The sequence below is a fragment of the Diadema antillarum genome, unplaced genomic scaffold (genome assembly GCF_040938485.1).
Source record: "Diadema antillarum isolate AM-2024a unplaced genomic scaffold, OU_Dant_1.0 seq00000975_RagTag, whole genome shotgun sequence".
In the NCBI taxonomy this organism is placed as follows: Eukaryota; Metazoa; Echinodermata; class Echinoidea; order Diadematoida; family Diadematidae; genus Diadema; species Diadema antillarum.
In genome coordinates this window covers 817,785-833,873 of record NW_027271817.1, presented here as the reverse complement: position 1 = coordinate 833,873, position 16,089 = coordinate 817,785, and the positions used below count along the sequence as shown (strand labels likewise).

General features: G+C 38.5%; 1 protein-coding gene across 1 annotated transcript; it reads right to left on the bottom strand.

Moving 5' to 3' along the window:
- Positions 1-2,440: 2,440 nt before the first annotated feature.
- Positions 2,441-9,510, bottom strand: LOC139742057 (neurocalcin homolog). Its single transcript, XM_071652617.1, has 4 exons — positions 9,351-9,510; positions 6,937-7,088; positions 5,062-5,330; positions 2,441-2,620 (listed from the first exon to the last, which is right to left on the bottom strand). The coding sequence occupies exons 2-4, from the start codon at positions 7,046-7,048 to the stop codon at positions 2,441-2,443; spliced, it is 561 nt and encodes a 186-aa protein (XP_071508718.1). The 5' UTR covers positions 7,049-7,088; positions 9,351-9,510.
- Positions 9,511-16,089: the final 6,579 nt, after the last annotated feature.

The following is a 16,089-nucleotide window of genomic DNA, read 5'->3' as shown; positions in this document are numbered from 1 at the left end:
GTCCTATGTCATTGTAGTAAATGTACGCAGACTGTTTAGGACGGCTAATTATATTTGCCGATCGTACCCTTCCATATCAGATTACACGCGCAGCTGCATGTGTCCATTCGTTTACTGCAAAGCTGCTGTAATCATACATATTCATAGTGTAAGATGAGCGGACGTAGAGGAAAACCTCGCTTTGCCGACCGCCTATTTTTAAAATTACAAGTGGAAATAGAAAGTGTAGTTCTATGGTCTATAAAACCAAGTTTTGGTGACAAAAAAAAAGAGGGAGCAAATGAAGACGAATATATATTCTTCTTTCTTCCATAACATGGGAAAAAATATTAAAGAAAAAAATACGAGGTCGTGAGACCCTACTCCCACGGGTGCCTATTAAACCTGATGACTATGATCTCCCCCTCCCCAAATAACAACAATGATAATAATAATAATAATAATAATAATAATAATAATAATAATAATGATAATAATAATAATGATAATAATAATAGGAGCAATAATTGTAGGTCTAATATTAATTATGATAATGTATACAGTCTGAAGCAGATGATGGTTCTATGAGTTTTGGTGATTAAAAACAAAAAGGAGGGAGCAAATGAAGACGAAAATATTTTATTTTTCTCTCATAACGTGGGGAAAAGAAATATGAAAAAACAAAACAAAACATAAAACAAACCGAGAACTTGAAACCAGCCGTGGATTCCCGCGGGTGCCTGCGTGGATGCAAGAGCAGGGGGTAATCAAAGTCATAGTGTTAATATCTTCCCATTTCGACGGGAACAATCTGTGGGCAGAACTTTCGGGGAATCTCATTTGCGTTTTTGGTAATTTTCCCTGAATGTTTTTGTTTTTTGCCCTGCGGAGGTGGAAATGTGTGTGTGCGTGATGGGGGTGGGGGTGGGGTGAGGGGCAACAAGACAAGTGTTGGACTTCAACGGGTGCAAATAATCCCTCGAAACTCAAGTTCTATAATAAAAGCAAGTGGCAGGAATGATCCCTACCAATGGACCGGATCGCCGGGCACATACTACAAAAATGTATAACATGTATTAAATTTCTGGGAAGGGTGGTCATTTAGAAGACAGCACAATTAACGAAAGAATGAGAAGACTTTTTTTTATTTCTTCAAAAAAATGTGCAAAATCGTATTATGAGAAAAAAAAATAAAACCCCTCAGACCCGTGGATTTCCACGGGTGCTGCTAGTTGCGTATATTCAACGTAACAGGCTGACACCATTCGCATTACGTAATACTTGACAAACTGTAGTTACATAATAGTTTCGTACAAATTCTGTAATACTCCAGTATTGATATATCCTCATCATGCCATGTTGTTGTTGTTGTTGTTTTATATAATACAATATACTCACAGAAGACGATTCAACAAGTGTGGTGCAGCAAAACGCAAAAAAAAAAAAGAAACAGAAAAAAACCTGTGTTAGACAATTCGATATCTCCGAGAAAAAACCCCAACACAATTACGTCTTATAAAAGATCCAAGATTTACCACATCGCCAACTGTACATTCGAGAACCATTATTGCAATCAATGTATGATCATGTCGATAAAACGGTATGTTCTATGGTATTTTATAGTGAGTCAATCATATATATTTTCTGATTGTGCGTGCGTGTTTGATGTTAAATTCATAGTGTCTTATGAACTTCAACCGCCTATGTCAAATATGAGGTGTTATTATTGAAACTACAACAAATAAGCAACTACATGTGTGGCACCTCTATCCAGTGCTAATTGTAATCTGCAACAATAACAGTTTTGATGAATATTTCTTCATCATGTACAATATTCAATAGGGGTGACATTAAAAAAATAATAATAATGATAATAATAACAATAATAAAGGACATTTATATTGCGCAGCTACTATAATAATATACTCTACTGCGCATTACAAAATAACATACATACATACAAGAAATTCAAACATAGAATACATTACTTCAAGAGATGACTTTTTAACCTAACCTTAAACTCATTAATTGTAACTGCTTGTCTTACAAACAAAGGGAGATTATTCCATAGTTTTGTTGCAGCACACAAAAATGCCCTGTCAACAAGAGTAACTTTTGATTTCCATGATGGATATTTCAATAATGTTTGATCCCGTGAACTTCGGAGGCGATAAGATGTTTGAAATGATGTTTTTAACTCAACAAGTTCCTGTATGTACACTGGTGCTGTACCATGAATAGCTCTATATAGAATAGCTCTATATACAATCAACAGAGTTTTAAATATGACGGATAGAAAGAAAAGTTATGACAACGGTTCCCACCGGGCCCGGCTGTTGGTTCTAATTCATTTCCAGCCTTCAAAGGAACAATTCATGCTAAGGGTGAATAATAAATAAATACATTGACAAAAATCCATTCATTGATAAAGTTGTGATGATCGAATCGAAGCCTTCTTTTGTCATTGCAAGACTGTGGTAATGGCCGAGTCATGCTTCGCTGCATACAGAAATTCATCCAGTGACAAGAGACCGTCAAAATTCCTGTCAACCTGTCGGAAGATCTTCTCAGTCTTGCTTTGGGGCGTGGCCTCGTCGTATGGCAACGAATCACTCATTTCTCCCATCATTTTGTACATACCCTACAGAACAAACAAGAGTGAAAGGACTGTAAATTGTTTTATCCAAACTTGCGTAGAAGCAGTTGTGAATGCTGCCGTTTCCAGCCTTTTCTGATTTCGGCTCAATTATCTGAAAGCAGAAGGTGGTATTGATATAACTCAAAATGCTAAGTTAATGCTAATACGTTTACACCACGTTCCCGACGGTCATGGCAATCACGGCCATGGCGCTCGGTCTGGGATGGAGTACGAGAAAGCCAGGCCCGGCATACAGGGGAGTTCAAGTCTGAACATCGACAACACACTACCGTAATTACAAACGGGATAGGCAGGAGACCAGTGTGTGAACAGGGAGGTGTCACACCTCCCTGGTGTGAAGAAAGAAGGCAAAGCTACATCGCCAAAGATGGCCACCCATAATGCAACCAGCAAACATGAAAACACAGAATCGTGGCATCTTGGGCATCCATGATGTTGTCTCTGGATACAGTGCACTCCCGTTATAACGAACACACTTATAACAAAATTCTCGATATGCCCTACAATGTAAGTAAAAACGTAAGAGAGTAAATAGATATTCAGGCCCGAAAAGTAAGATCTATATGTCTTTATTTACGATACTGTTCGGGTATTTATAAGGAAATTTCGATATAAAGAAAGAAAGCTGCGAGTCCCAATGACTTCGTTATAACGGGAGTCGCCTGTATAATGATTAGATTGCCATTGCACGGGAGGTCTTTTCTCTACACACCGTCGGCACAAACGTGATCCAAGGCTGCCCGGCGTCCACCTTTCATTCGTAGAAAAACTTGACCTTGAGGACGCGAAAAACATGTCAGACGTAAACGTGAGAAACGCGAGGGACCCTATCAGAACGTGACAGGCCAAGAGGGAACGTACAGGCATCCGAGGAAGAACGCGGGGTGGACCGTAAAGCGCCTTGAGCCTCATAGCCCCGTGATCCCCACTGCCCGTCACGAACACCATGATAGGCCTATATAGATCTTCGAGAAAACTTGGCAAGAAGTGGCAATACTTGAATACGGCGAAATATCAACCAAAATCCCATAGCGAAAGATACCAACCTCGCATACAGCACTTGAGGGCTAATAAGCCAAATATATTTTCTGATGGAAAAACATTATTTTTACTTTTCCTGCAATCGACATTATTTTGCGGTAATATCATTTCGGTATAACATTTATTTCAACTAATTAGCATTTTCGGGAGGGGGGGAATACACTGTACTGAAAACAAGAAACAGTTGACATCTCTGCACGGTGCACTCTGTGAAACGGGGCTGCCGTGGTAACGGGTAAAACCTAAACTCAGTATAAGACTGAGCTCAAAACCAGGGAGATACTATAGTAGGAGAGCTCTCCCTGCTCAAACCCATCTCTCTTTCATTACACCCTACTCTCATTTTTAACATTAGTAATGAGCTAGAGAATTCTTTCTTCTTCTTCCTTGAGGCCAACGGTTTTTAGTTTTCAGTTATGAATAGATAGTCATATGGGTATATCGTGTAGGGCTATAGTATAAACGAACAAAAAAAAAATATGCGTAAACATTTACATCATGCAGTTTTACGTACGAGCGGAGAAGACTGTCATCAAAAAGCAATATATTTGACTGGGATGACGTCCCCGGAGTGACGTAGTAAATCTTATTGGAACTGAAAGAGCAACGACAGAAATTATCAATCCGAGCTATCTTCAGCCTCTGGTACATACGGTTGTGGTTCGTTAGTCCGTAGGTTCTTAATTCAGAAAATGAAATAATGTTATTCCTTGTTCTGAAGGTTCACTAATCTGAATAGAGTGGGGTTCGTTTTTCCGAAGATTCGTTAATCCGAAAACGAATTAAGATTCACAATTCCGAAAGTTCGTTATGGCGCACCTTCTCTTCATTTTCGGATTAACGAACATTCGGAATAACGAATTTTATTTCATTTTTAGATTAATAAGAAGGGATACCTGAAAAAAAAGGGGGGCCGCGGAACTCTCCCCCTTTTTTAAAAGTTGGTGTGTATAGGGGTAGTGGTCAGTCTGGTCAAGGGTATTTTCATGTCATGTGGTACTTGTTCAGTTGAGTCGTGTGTTAACGAGTGTAATTTTATTTGTTTTCTTTTTTTTCTTTTTTCATACAACACAATGTACTCGAAGAAGAGGTAGTGGTCAGTCGGGTCAAGAGTTCCCCCCCCCCCCCCCCCCAGCAGTACCCTCGACAGTCACGGGTTTTCCTGTTTGTGTGGGTGTTTATTTGTTTTTATTCCTTTTTCAAAGCAAAATGTTGGGTGGGGGATGCAGCTCCCCAGCTCCCCCCCCCCCCCCGGTCATTTACCTTTTTATCAATACCATCATACCTGACGCTATATCACTGCACGAGAGCGACACAATAATATGAACTATTAGAATCAATCGTGTGAGGCTGGCTGGCATTGAACGTTGCATTCAACTTACCTGAAGGATTTCTAGCATTTCTAGTTTGGATATGAACCCATTGCCGTCCAGGTCGTAAATTTGAAATATCCACCGTAGTTTATCGTCCAGTGAGCCTCTGGCCAATACACTTATGCCGCACATAAATTCTCGGAAGCTGATTGTACCGTCACGATTAGTGTCGAATGTACGAAAGACATGATCGGTAAATTTCGTTGGGTCACCGGAGGGGAAATACCTTCTGTAGACAACTGCAAAGTCTTCCGTGGTTAGGTTTCCTTTTGGACAATCTGTTTAGGGAGCAAAACATCATCAGATGGAAAACATGCCATTAAGAATGCATAATCGGAAAAGAAATGAAGCAAAAACTGCAACAAAATTGAAGAAAAACCATGATATGGAAGCAAGCGATCTGTCACAATTCGAGAACAAAAACAGAACTGATTTCTTTCTAGAGGTTGTAAGTTTTTTCTCTTTGCTCCTCTCTGGTTACTTGTTAAAAATTGAGTCGATGTGATGGTCATTTAGTTGTAAATTTCTGCTCATATATGAATTAAATGTTTCCGGTTAAGAACTGTTCAGCTGTAAATTGCAGTAAAAAGGAAGCAGCGGTTATGCATTGGCACAAGTAATTCATCGAACAACAAGTATACCACATCCGGTATAGAAACGTTTGTATAGACACACGGACATATTGAAAACAGCCTTTGGCTGAATCCTGTTGCCGTGCTTATGTTAATGAATTTACGAAGTGAAACGAAACAGTCACAAACAAATACACATGAAAACCTATAGCAAATAGGCGTGCACTCCTCTGCTTAGACCCACACGTAGATGCATGAACGCACACAGTATGTCATACTTGGAAGTAACTAAACAGAGATTACTGTATCTACGCTGTATGGGAGTGTAGATTATCTTTTGAAAGGGTACAAAATGCGCATGTGCTAATGTTTCTAAATGTTGGTGTTTTCATCAGACTTGGCTAAAAATATGGAGAAAGAGCTTAAATGTAAATAATATGTTCTTGCACGTTAGCATTTAATGATCTCGTTCAATGATTTTTTTTAACAGTTAGATGTCAATTGAGTTTATAGTTTTGTATTTTCTGATTTCTTTATGCTTTTACTATAATTTTGATTGATTCATATCTTGCTTTGCAATTTGTTACGAATGCATTCATAATCTCTGAAAAGAAAAAGAAGATCCTAGCGCAACGAAGTTGAAAATTTCTGTAGATTTCAGTTGGAATTTTGGGAGGCGTTATCATTGGTTGATGAGGTGAACATAATCTCAGGTGTTTTGAGACGGATTATGATATCATAGTGTTTCAATCAATATATTGAAAATTTGAATATCCAGTGTGAAACGTGATATATATATACGTATTTGTTGACAGAGAAAAAGAGAACTACAATTATGGTAACTTTGCCATCCAATGGTAACTCAGTCCATGGAATTCTTGATTTTGATTGGCTGTTGAGTATTGTTGCCATGGTAGTTACTATTAGATGGCAAAGTTACCATGATTGTAACTTTTATGCAACGGGCCCCAGATCTTTGTTATGCAACAAATTATCAATGTTAGTTCAGTTGTAAAATATTACTAATAGTGATAATGGTGAGACTACACACATATCAAGTGAGGAAAGTAGAAAACAAAAGAGTAATTCAGGAGAAATTACAATGGCTTTACAACATGATTTGACAGTAACAATGACTACAATGGAAAAGACAAATGCTTAAACGATGCATGGTACAGACATGAACTTCCACAAAATTAGGGACTTATGGAGTCTCACATCGGCTTCACAGAAAAACAAAATCCATCTTCCACCTCCTGAAACTCTTATACCATGTATATAAACCAACTATGGACACATCACTATACCATACCGTGTCTGAAGTCGGCATACCACTGCTGTAATTCCTCCTCTGTGAAGGCTGTTTGTTTCTTGAGGTCAGAAATCGTCTCTGGCTTCAGTTCCTTGCCGCCTTTGTTCCCCATCCTTCCTAATGTACACCTTGATCAATCCTTTCCTCAGCAACTATGTTTAAACAAAAACAGTTAACACAGCAATAGCCTAACACCATCCACTGGTGTTCGTGCATGCATGGCTACTGATTTCAGTATCTTTCACCGGCGCAGCCAAGGAGGAGGGGGGAGGGGGGCAAGGGGACCGTCGCCCCCCCCCCCCCCACCCCCCACCCACCCAGAAAAAAAAAGATGGAATAGAAAAAAAGGAAAATAAAGTTGCGGTGTATATCATAATTATGCACGCAACGCCGCTCCCTTTCAACGTTTTCTCAAGTAAGATATACCGTCAAAATATTTCACCCAAAGTGTGCACCAGATTTTGGAATTTCACTTCTGAAAAAGAGAAATCTCTCTTGCTTGGGAGGGGGATACCCCTTCCCACACCCCACCCCTCTGTATTCCTTTCCATGGCCTTATTTGCAGCTTTCCATTAGCCCTAGTTCCCCTTCAGATCGACCAAAAAAACAAAAACAAAACAAGACAAAAACAAAACAAAAAAGAAAAAATCAGAATAATTCTGAGTGTCCAAGACATGTCACTTCAATTAAAAAAAGTTCCCTCATGTACAAAGGGAATATCCCCTTTTAATTAACCCTTTTCTCGCTCAGTTCCAATCCATATCAGATTTAGTACAATTTTTTGACAATTTCCTCATCTCCCCTCCCCCCCCCCCCCCCAAGTCAGGACCCACCCTTGCCTAGACTATGGCTACACTTTGAAGATTGACAATAATTCTCCAAATATGTCACAAAATGTGTGCCCCAGATCGTTTAACTGCAACCATAAAGATATTAAATCTTCCCCGTGTAGGAGGGGAATGGCTTACCCCCCTCCCACATCCTCCTGCTTGATCTCCTCACAGAGTTGCTACATTTCTCTAATTGACAATTTTCCCGATTTTCCAACAAAAGTCTGCGCCAGATCGTTGAATTTCAGTTCTGCAAATGGAGAAGCTCCCTCGACTACGGGAGAGGTCTATCTTGCCACCCTCCAATTGCTCGGTCCCCTCTATAGACTTACTACACTTCGGGGAATTTCCGAATTGTCGACAAAATGTGAGCATCACATCGCTTTATTTCAATTCTAAAGATGCAAAAGCTCCGTCGAGTTGGAGGGGTTATCCCCTCTCTCCTCCCCCCCCCCCCACATCATTGGACCTAGTAGGACACAGTGATGATGCACACGCGTAATAAGAGCTGAGATTCGTGAGTTCGCCATTAAAACTTCCTGAAAAAAAATATTTACCGTTCTTCTTTGCTGAAAAAAAAATTTCAAGTATTCCATCCAAAGTTTGCACCAGATCGCTGAATATCAGGTCTGAAAATACAAAATCACCCTCGAGGAGGAAGGAATTATAGCACCCTCTCCTAGATTACACCCTTGTGTTTATGCTTTTTATATTTGATTGCTTAACAGACAGTGTCCATGATATTCATTGTAAGAATAAATACAAGACATTTCTTAATGATTTCCTTTTTATAGGCAAATTGTTTAGTAATAATCTACATCAAAATTTTACTACCTTACTTTAACCAGCGAGACTGTTTCAAGTCGATAAAACACACACACACACACACACACACACACACACACACACAAAACATGCATCAAATTGCACCATTCACAACATCAAAATGCAAAAAGTTCTCACCGTGGGAGGAGGGACACCTCCCACACCTTACCCCCTCCCCCCTTCCCGATCAAATCCTGGTTACGCCGGTGGTACATGTACCTTTATTAGACTTATATCTTCCAGACTAATTAAACATTGTAAATTTCCATCCGGATCTTTGATTACTAAAAACATGGCAGGATGTTTGTTTTCATTATCTTTTCCATACAAACCACAATTTCATAGACACCAGTATAAACTCTAGCCTTTCTTCAAGTTTGTTTAAATGAAAAGCAGTGATTTTATCAGTAATATCACGTCCTATAAACACCTATAACACGTGTCCCGTCGTTTATGCAATCATTTGTTGTCAGTGTCCAGTCATGGAGGTACAGTTCTATACCTCCATGGTCAATAAATGCAGTGGTCAATGATTCTGAACGGTATTCACGCCGTGTTTCAATCAACGACATATCGTACGCTGTAGAAACAAACTCTGAACTCTGAAGAGGACTTTGGAATCGCCAGACTTCATATTCAAATAGAACTCGGAATAAAATACATTGTAACTTCTCTCTCCGTATGGTAACACTATAGTCAAACGTCGTAAAGACAAACTGTGTTGGTTTATATTAGCTAAGTAGAGGCTTGATGGCTTACCTGGTATTTGAACAGATCTACCTCACTTTCTTTCTATAAACAGAGCGAGTTTAAAATGTTGAATCTCTCTGTTTTAAGTGGTTTGAGGTGTCGTCGCCGTCCTACCTGGATTTGTTAATGATGTTCTGCACTATTATCGGACGAACCGCAGACTCTTGTAGCAGCACGCTGCTGCACAACATTAATGCCAAGTGCAGTGATTGCATTGTATACTATTATCGTTCAGCTTTTTCGCTGCCGATCGAAGCCTTCACGAGACGTATTAGAGCCCCTCCCATTTGTATAGCCCCGCTTTGTAGTACGCTCCTTGGTAGTATAATACAGTGTGTTTGACCCACCTCCATATCCTCCACCCCCCCCCCCTCTATCTCTCTCTCTCTCTCTCCCTCCCCCTTTGTCCGCCTTTGTGTTTCTGTCAACATCATCTATTTTTCTCTGTAACAGCCCATTTTTTTCTCATCTCTCTGTCTAGTCATTTCTTTCATTGTCTGTTTTCACATACAATACACTTCCGTATAATTATATTCATCGGTCATTGGCGTACTGGCGACTTCAACCCTCAATAATGTGTTTTGTCAAGCGTATGCTGCAGTGGAAAAGGGATTTCCCCAAAATCATACGAGGACATATGAATAGTATGTAGGCCTATTGACTGCGATGCATAGATCGCTATAAACAATTAGTATTTATTTCAATTTCGAATTATTACTCCAAATGATTGGTTTGATAATGATACTATAGGTTCTGTACATGATCATGTGTTGTGATTTTCACCAGTGGACTTAAAATTCAGTTCACACACACACACACACACACACACACACACACACACACAAAGAATGGAAAGATGGTTGCACCACGTATGCAGGTACTTGCTACCGTAGATACAGCCTGTCGAATCACGTAACTCCATTCTCTTGCTACAGCGTCATTCTTTGAAGTGCCTAAAATTTGACTTTGGCGTGAGCGATACAAGGAGCAGCCATATCACAACAATTTCATGACCTGAGGGGATATATATATATATATATATATATATATATATGTAATAAAGTTGACATATTTCTTTGGGCCCTTTGATATTTTTGGTGAGGGAATGAAAGGGCCAAAATGTGTCAGAATTATAAAACATGCCATACAACAACAAATATCAACTTACGTTGCTGTAGAATACTTTGCGTAACCAATATTTCTTTTTCTTCTGAGATCAAGGTTTATGCCATTTCAGGATCATTGCCAAACTTCCTCACTAAAATTATGCCTTTTATTCTGGAGCATTTTCAGAGTTTCGGGCGATGTATTGTGCATAACTCTTCACATTCACTGACAACAAAGGTTGGGACAAAACTCCCATTTTTAAAAAGAGTACTAGGCGAAAATGATTATATACTTCCGCCAAGAAAGTGTGTATGTTTTCGCCGGCGTTACTTTCTTTGTGTATCTGTCCGTCTGTCTCTTTGCACAATAACTCAGATATCTCGGGACACATTTGGATTAAATTTTAAGAAAAGGTAGATAATGACACAAAGAACAGATGATATAACTTTGGTAGTGATCCGGATCACCGTCTGGATATTTTTTGTTTGCTTGTTGCTTTTTTTTTTTTTTTTTTTTTTTTCAAGTAGGGTACATTGTGAACGCCAGATGGCGCGCTTGCCTTTGCTCTCCTCCGAGCCATTGCGCTGTTGATAAAGTAGGGTGGACGCAGTGACGAGTCGCGTCGGCTGGTCGGCGGCAGTCTGAGGGTTGCCACGTTTCAGCGGTCAAGGAATCTAATATCGTGCCGATATGAATGTTGGACTATAATATGGGGTGGAAATCATAATACGGGTGGAAATGCTTGGTCTGTGCTCTTCGAGTGCTTTTCTGATTTCAAGAATATTTTCTTTTGGCCCCTTTTCGACCTCTCTGTATGTGGAGTTCCCTGCCGAATAAGGAAGACTATAGATACAAACTGGCATTGGTTTTCACCTGCAAATTCATGCAATTCCTTCTTTCAATGGCTAACCATACGTTTAACAATTACAATGAAAATGTCTTTCGAGAAGAACTGAATTGAATGATGTCCACCACTGCACATTGTACAGTGCACTCCCATTACAACAAAACCCCCTTGAGACCGGCAGGTTTCTCTTCTTCCAGTGCACTCCCGTTAAAGCGAACACGGTTAAAACGAAATTCCAGTTACAAAGAAGTCAAAATTCAGGCCGCAATATTATCCTCTCTTTGTATTTCTATTGTTTTATTAGTTTGGTTACAACAACATTTCGCTATAACGAAAGAAAACTGCCGGTTCCGAGGATTCGTTATAATGGGAGTCCACTGTATTTTGTTGTAGCAGAACAGAAAAAATATAAAAAGATGGTAATTTGGGATATTTACTTTGTTGTTATGAAAATTTTGTAATAGCCATATTTGCTGTAACAGGAGTGCACTGTACTTGTATTTCAGTGGTCACATTTTCCCCCAGAACACAATTCCTTCTGCATGTTATGTATGTTAGCCAGGTATGCACACACACACAAACAAACAGACTGACAGATAGACAGACACATACACACACACACATTAAACATTGCCATATTATAGTACATGCATGTTTACATATAAAAAAACAAAAAACCAAATATACTACAAACCGGTTTGCTTCTGATACATTTTTAATGCTGCTCCAAATGTTGAAAACCTTTAAATGCAGCCATGGAACATGTCATGTGGATATCATTTTATATAAAAATAATGTAACATGTGTTTGATACAAGAATATTTACAAGTGAATGGAATAACTTTAGTGGTCACAAAACAATTACCTTTATAAATTTATCAAAATGTTGGCTTTTTCTCAAAACTTGCAATGCATTACATGCTAAGTACATTTTCAGCACATAAATCATATATCCTTCAACAACTCGACGTTATTTACACAGACCTCAGTATCTGAACACATGCTCATACATTCCTGTAGTTGCTGCTTTCCAATACTAAGCCAGAATAATTTCCATTATATACTTCATTCATTCCACACCTGGCTATATATTGTAATTATCAAATGAAGACAACACCAAAATTCACTAATAACATATATGTAATTTCAAAATTTCATTTCAGCAAATTTTCATTTGCTGTTGCATTGAGATTATCCAGTATTTGAATGGAATTTCCTTATAATCTAAGTAGCAGTAATTGAACAAGTTAGTAGAATACATCTATGCTTATCTATAATGTGTGTGGCTTCATCAAGCTTCTGGTATAATCACATGATGTGTATTGCTACTTTGTTTGATGGTTCATATTGACATCCACTATTTTTCAGTCTCTTATTTGGCATGTTGCCAATCTTTCAGAGTAGGTACATCCTCCACAAGTAGTGAAGAGCAGGGAATATTTTTGAAAAGACGAAAATCCCCTGGGGAATTTCCACAGAACAGTAGTGGCTATGAAGACAGTCATATATACGTTAACTGTCCAGAATATTAGCACAACGCATGTGAATAAGCAGTGAGCTCTTACTGACTCACAGGTCATTACATCAACTTATTCCAAGGGTAAGGAAAATATTCTTCTGAGCAGGCACTTACAGTGTCAAAGTGAGCGTTAGCTTCACTTTATGTTAGTAGGCAGGTTTGTTATCACCTATACCCTGTCTGAATCAAAACATACTGCAGTCTGCAGAAAGACTACACCCTGCCATCTATATAGCATGACTTTTCAATGTCAACCTGTTTCTGGCTGATGAGTGGAAGTACTGAGGGGAAATACAACTTTGACTTAAGTCTGACGTACACAACAAATAAAAACTGTACGGACACATACAGACACATGTCTACAGCAGCTACAATCCTGGAAACAAACTAATTATCCTGTGGAGTCTGAGTTGTATGAGGGCAGTGTTCAAATTACTACAAATGTGAAAATCTCTATTCATGATGGATCACCTAACTGCCTCCTATCTAGACATGCAAAATCATACCTCCCTTCATTTTTTCGTAATCAAATCGATGTAATTTTTATGGCATTCAGCAAACCTAAAAGCTATACAGCGTAAATGTAGAGGAATCAGTAATATTATTGTGTGACTACAGAAATTGTATAATCTTTAAGTACGGCACCATGCTGAATTTAACAAATCTGAAAAACAATGCAAGAATTTCATTAAAGCTTCCTTGTGATACAATATTTAAATCTCAAAAATTCATATTTCTCCTTCTATCTACAAACATTTACTCACAGAAAAACCAGTTTCCATGCAAAATGAATTCAGTACAATGAATACATGTGTGTTCATAGGAAGCATAACAAACAAAATACATAGCAGGCAGTCATCATTCCATGTTACAATCATCACACATTGTGCCTATTGTTGTATAGCTTTCAAACCAATATAAAAGAACTTTCTCAAAAGGCAGTTACAGTAGAGAATGACTATGAGTTCCAGATTGATGAACCTTTTCATTTAACAATGTCTACAAATGCCAAGAAATTGTCTAACATTGATGTCAAAAAAGGACAAATAAATAAATACAATGGAGAGAATGAATAGAGATCTAAAGAAAGAGTATGAAGGTACATATATGTGTACTCATCTGTCTCTGTACAGACTGAATAAAATATGTATCATCTTGAGATCTATCCCAACTTCCTAAACAATAATATTTAACAGAAAAAGAGGACAGAGGTTGATATATGAATACAAGTGGAGAGTAAAATGGCATGGACCAGCATTACCAAACAGGAACAAAAATAAAACCATAGGAATGAATTCTGCCAATAAACCAGCATACGTGTCTTTAGATATGTTTCATAAATTGAAAACAAAAAGTCTGTTGCACAACTAGATTCATGGCTGTCATAACTAGTTGCCACAAGACACTATATAAATCTTGATAAAGACTGCTATCTGCTGATACAACCCCCTACACCTGTTCATATCACTATGCACACATCACTGAGTCTATTTCATTCTTGTTTTTATCTGTCTTCTACTTAAATAGAATATCAATTGTTGAAAAGAAAGAAAACTAAATCACTTTCCAGAATTGGAAGCAAAATCACTTTGCTTTGACTTCCCCATATATTGTTGAAATATATATCATCAACTGTATTCAACTGAGTTACAAGTTTAATGTTTTGGTTATAAATATTCTTAGATTACATATGCTACGGATCAGGATGCACAAATAAAATCTCACTTGAGCATTCCTTTAAATCAACACCATATCAAAAGGAATAAAAGTCATGGACTATCACATAAACAATATCCTTCATCACAAGTCAGGAATATCATAAACAAACAAAAGCAAAAAACAAAACAAAAACAGACATCTTTAAAGGATTCTTGGCATAAACAAATCCTTCATCGCATTGATCATTGACTGGTTCTTTTTCTTCACATAGCTGAGTTGTCCAAACATCTTAAAGAGTATCTCACATATCACAACAGTGACTAGCTTACTCTCCTTGAATTCTGGTATGATCACTGGATCAAACTCACATTCCCCTTGTCATTGCAAAGTAAGAAATCATTTTGTGCTAGCTGAGGAAGAGAGTGATTGTACAATTGTAGCAAGCTTCATTGGCCATTACCACTGTCATCCATTATCACTTTCCTTTATTATCACTGTCCCCCATTACCACTGTCCCTCCATTACCACTGTTGCCCCATTACCACTGTCCCACCATTACCCTATCCTTCCATTACCACTGTCCCCCCTTACCACTGTCCCTCAATTATCACTGCCCCCCCCCCTTACCACTGCCCCTCCATTACCACTGTTGCTCCATTATCACTGTCCCTCAATTGTGTCCCTCCATTACCACTGTTGCCCCATTACCACTGTCCCTCCATCACCACTGTCCCCCATTACCACTGTCCCTCCAGAACCACTGTCCCTCAATTACTGCTGTCCCTCCATTACCATTGTTTACCACTGTCTTACCATTATGACTGTCATTTATCAACACTAATCAACATTGTAAACAAAAAAAAAAAAAAAAAAAAATTGGTTGCTTTGTTTTGTGCTACATATCTTGTGCTCTATTTGAGGCAAATCATAGCTATGAGCCTTACACTCTTCATTGAAGTTAAGTTTCAGGGGTCTTTCCCCTATAGGGAAAATTTGAGGGTTGCACATGGGGGGAGGGGAGGTTAAGGGGATTGCTTGTGTGTAGTCAATGTTCAGCGGCTTTCAGTTTTTGTTTCTTGACAGAGCAAAATGTGTGGGAGGTTACAAGTAAGAGAGTTCAGGAACAATTCGTCTTTATATTGTCTTAAAGAGGATTAGTCACCATCATTCTAGCCCTTTATTACAAGATGGCAAAGAGGTGGCTGATGAGAAATGTAAGTAAGGAGGCACCTGGTTAGGAGTGACAATGCAGAAACTAAGTCTGTTGTCATAAAAGGAGATGTACAATTTTGGTTGTGCTGTTTTCATGAAAAGTGACTAAATCATTGAAGAAGAATGAATCCTATTTGATTTACCATTCTTTCACTCAGATCCTCTCAATTGTTTGATGTAGAAATTTTGGGTACTTCTTTTCCGTATACTGTTTATCTTCAGAGCCATCTGCTATCATTCATAATACATATGGAATCACCAGTGGCATGGCTCAAAGGAAACTTGTGTTGTCATGTATGAGTGTAAATTTTACCAATTTATGTGATAAATTGACCAGTAATATCTGAACACTTCTAAAGCGTTTGCATAAAATGGTCAGCAGAGTATCTGTATTTATAGAGACA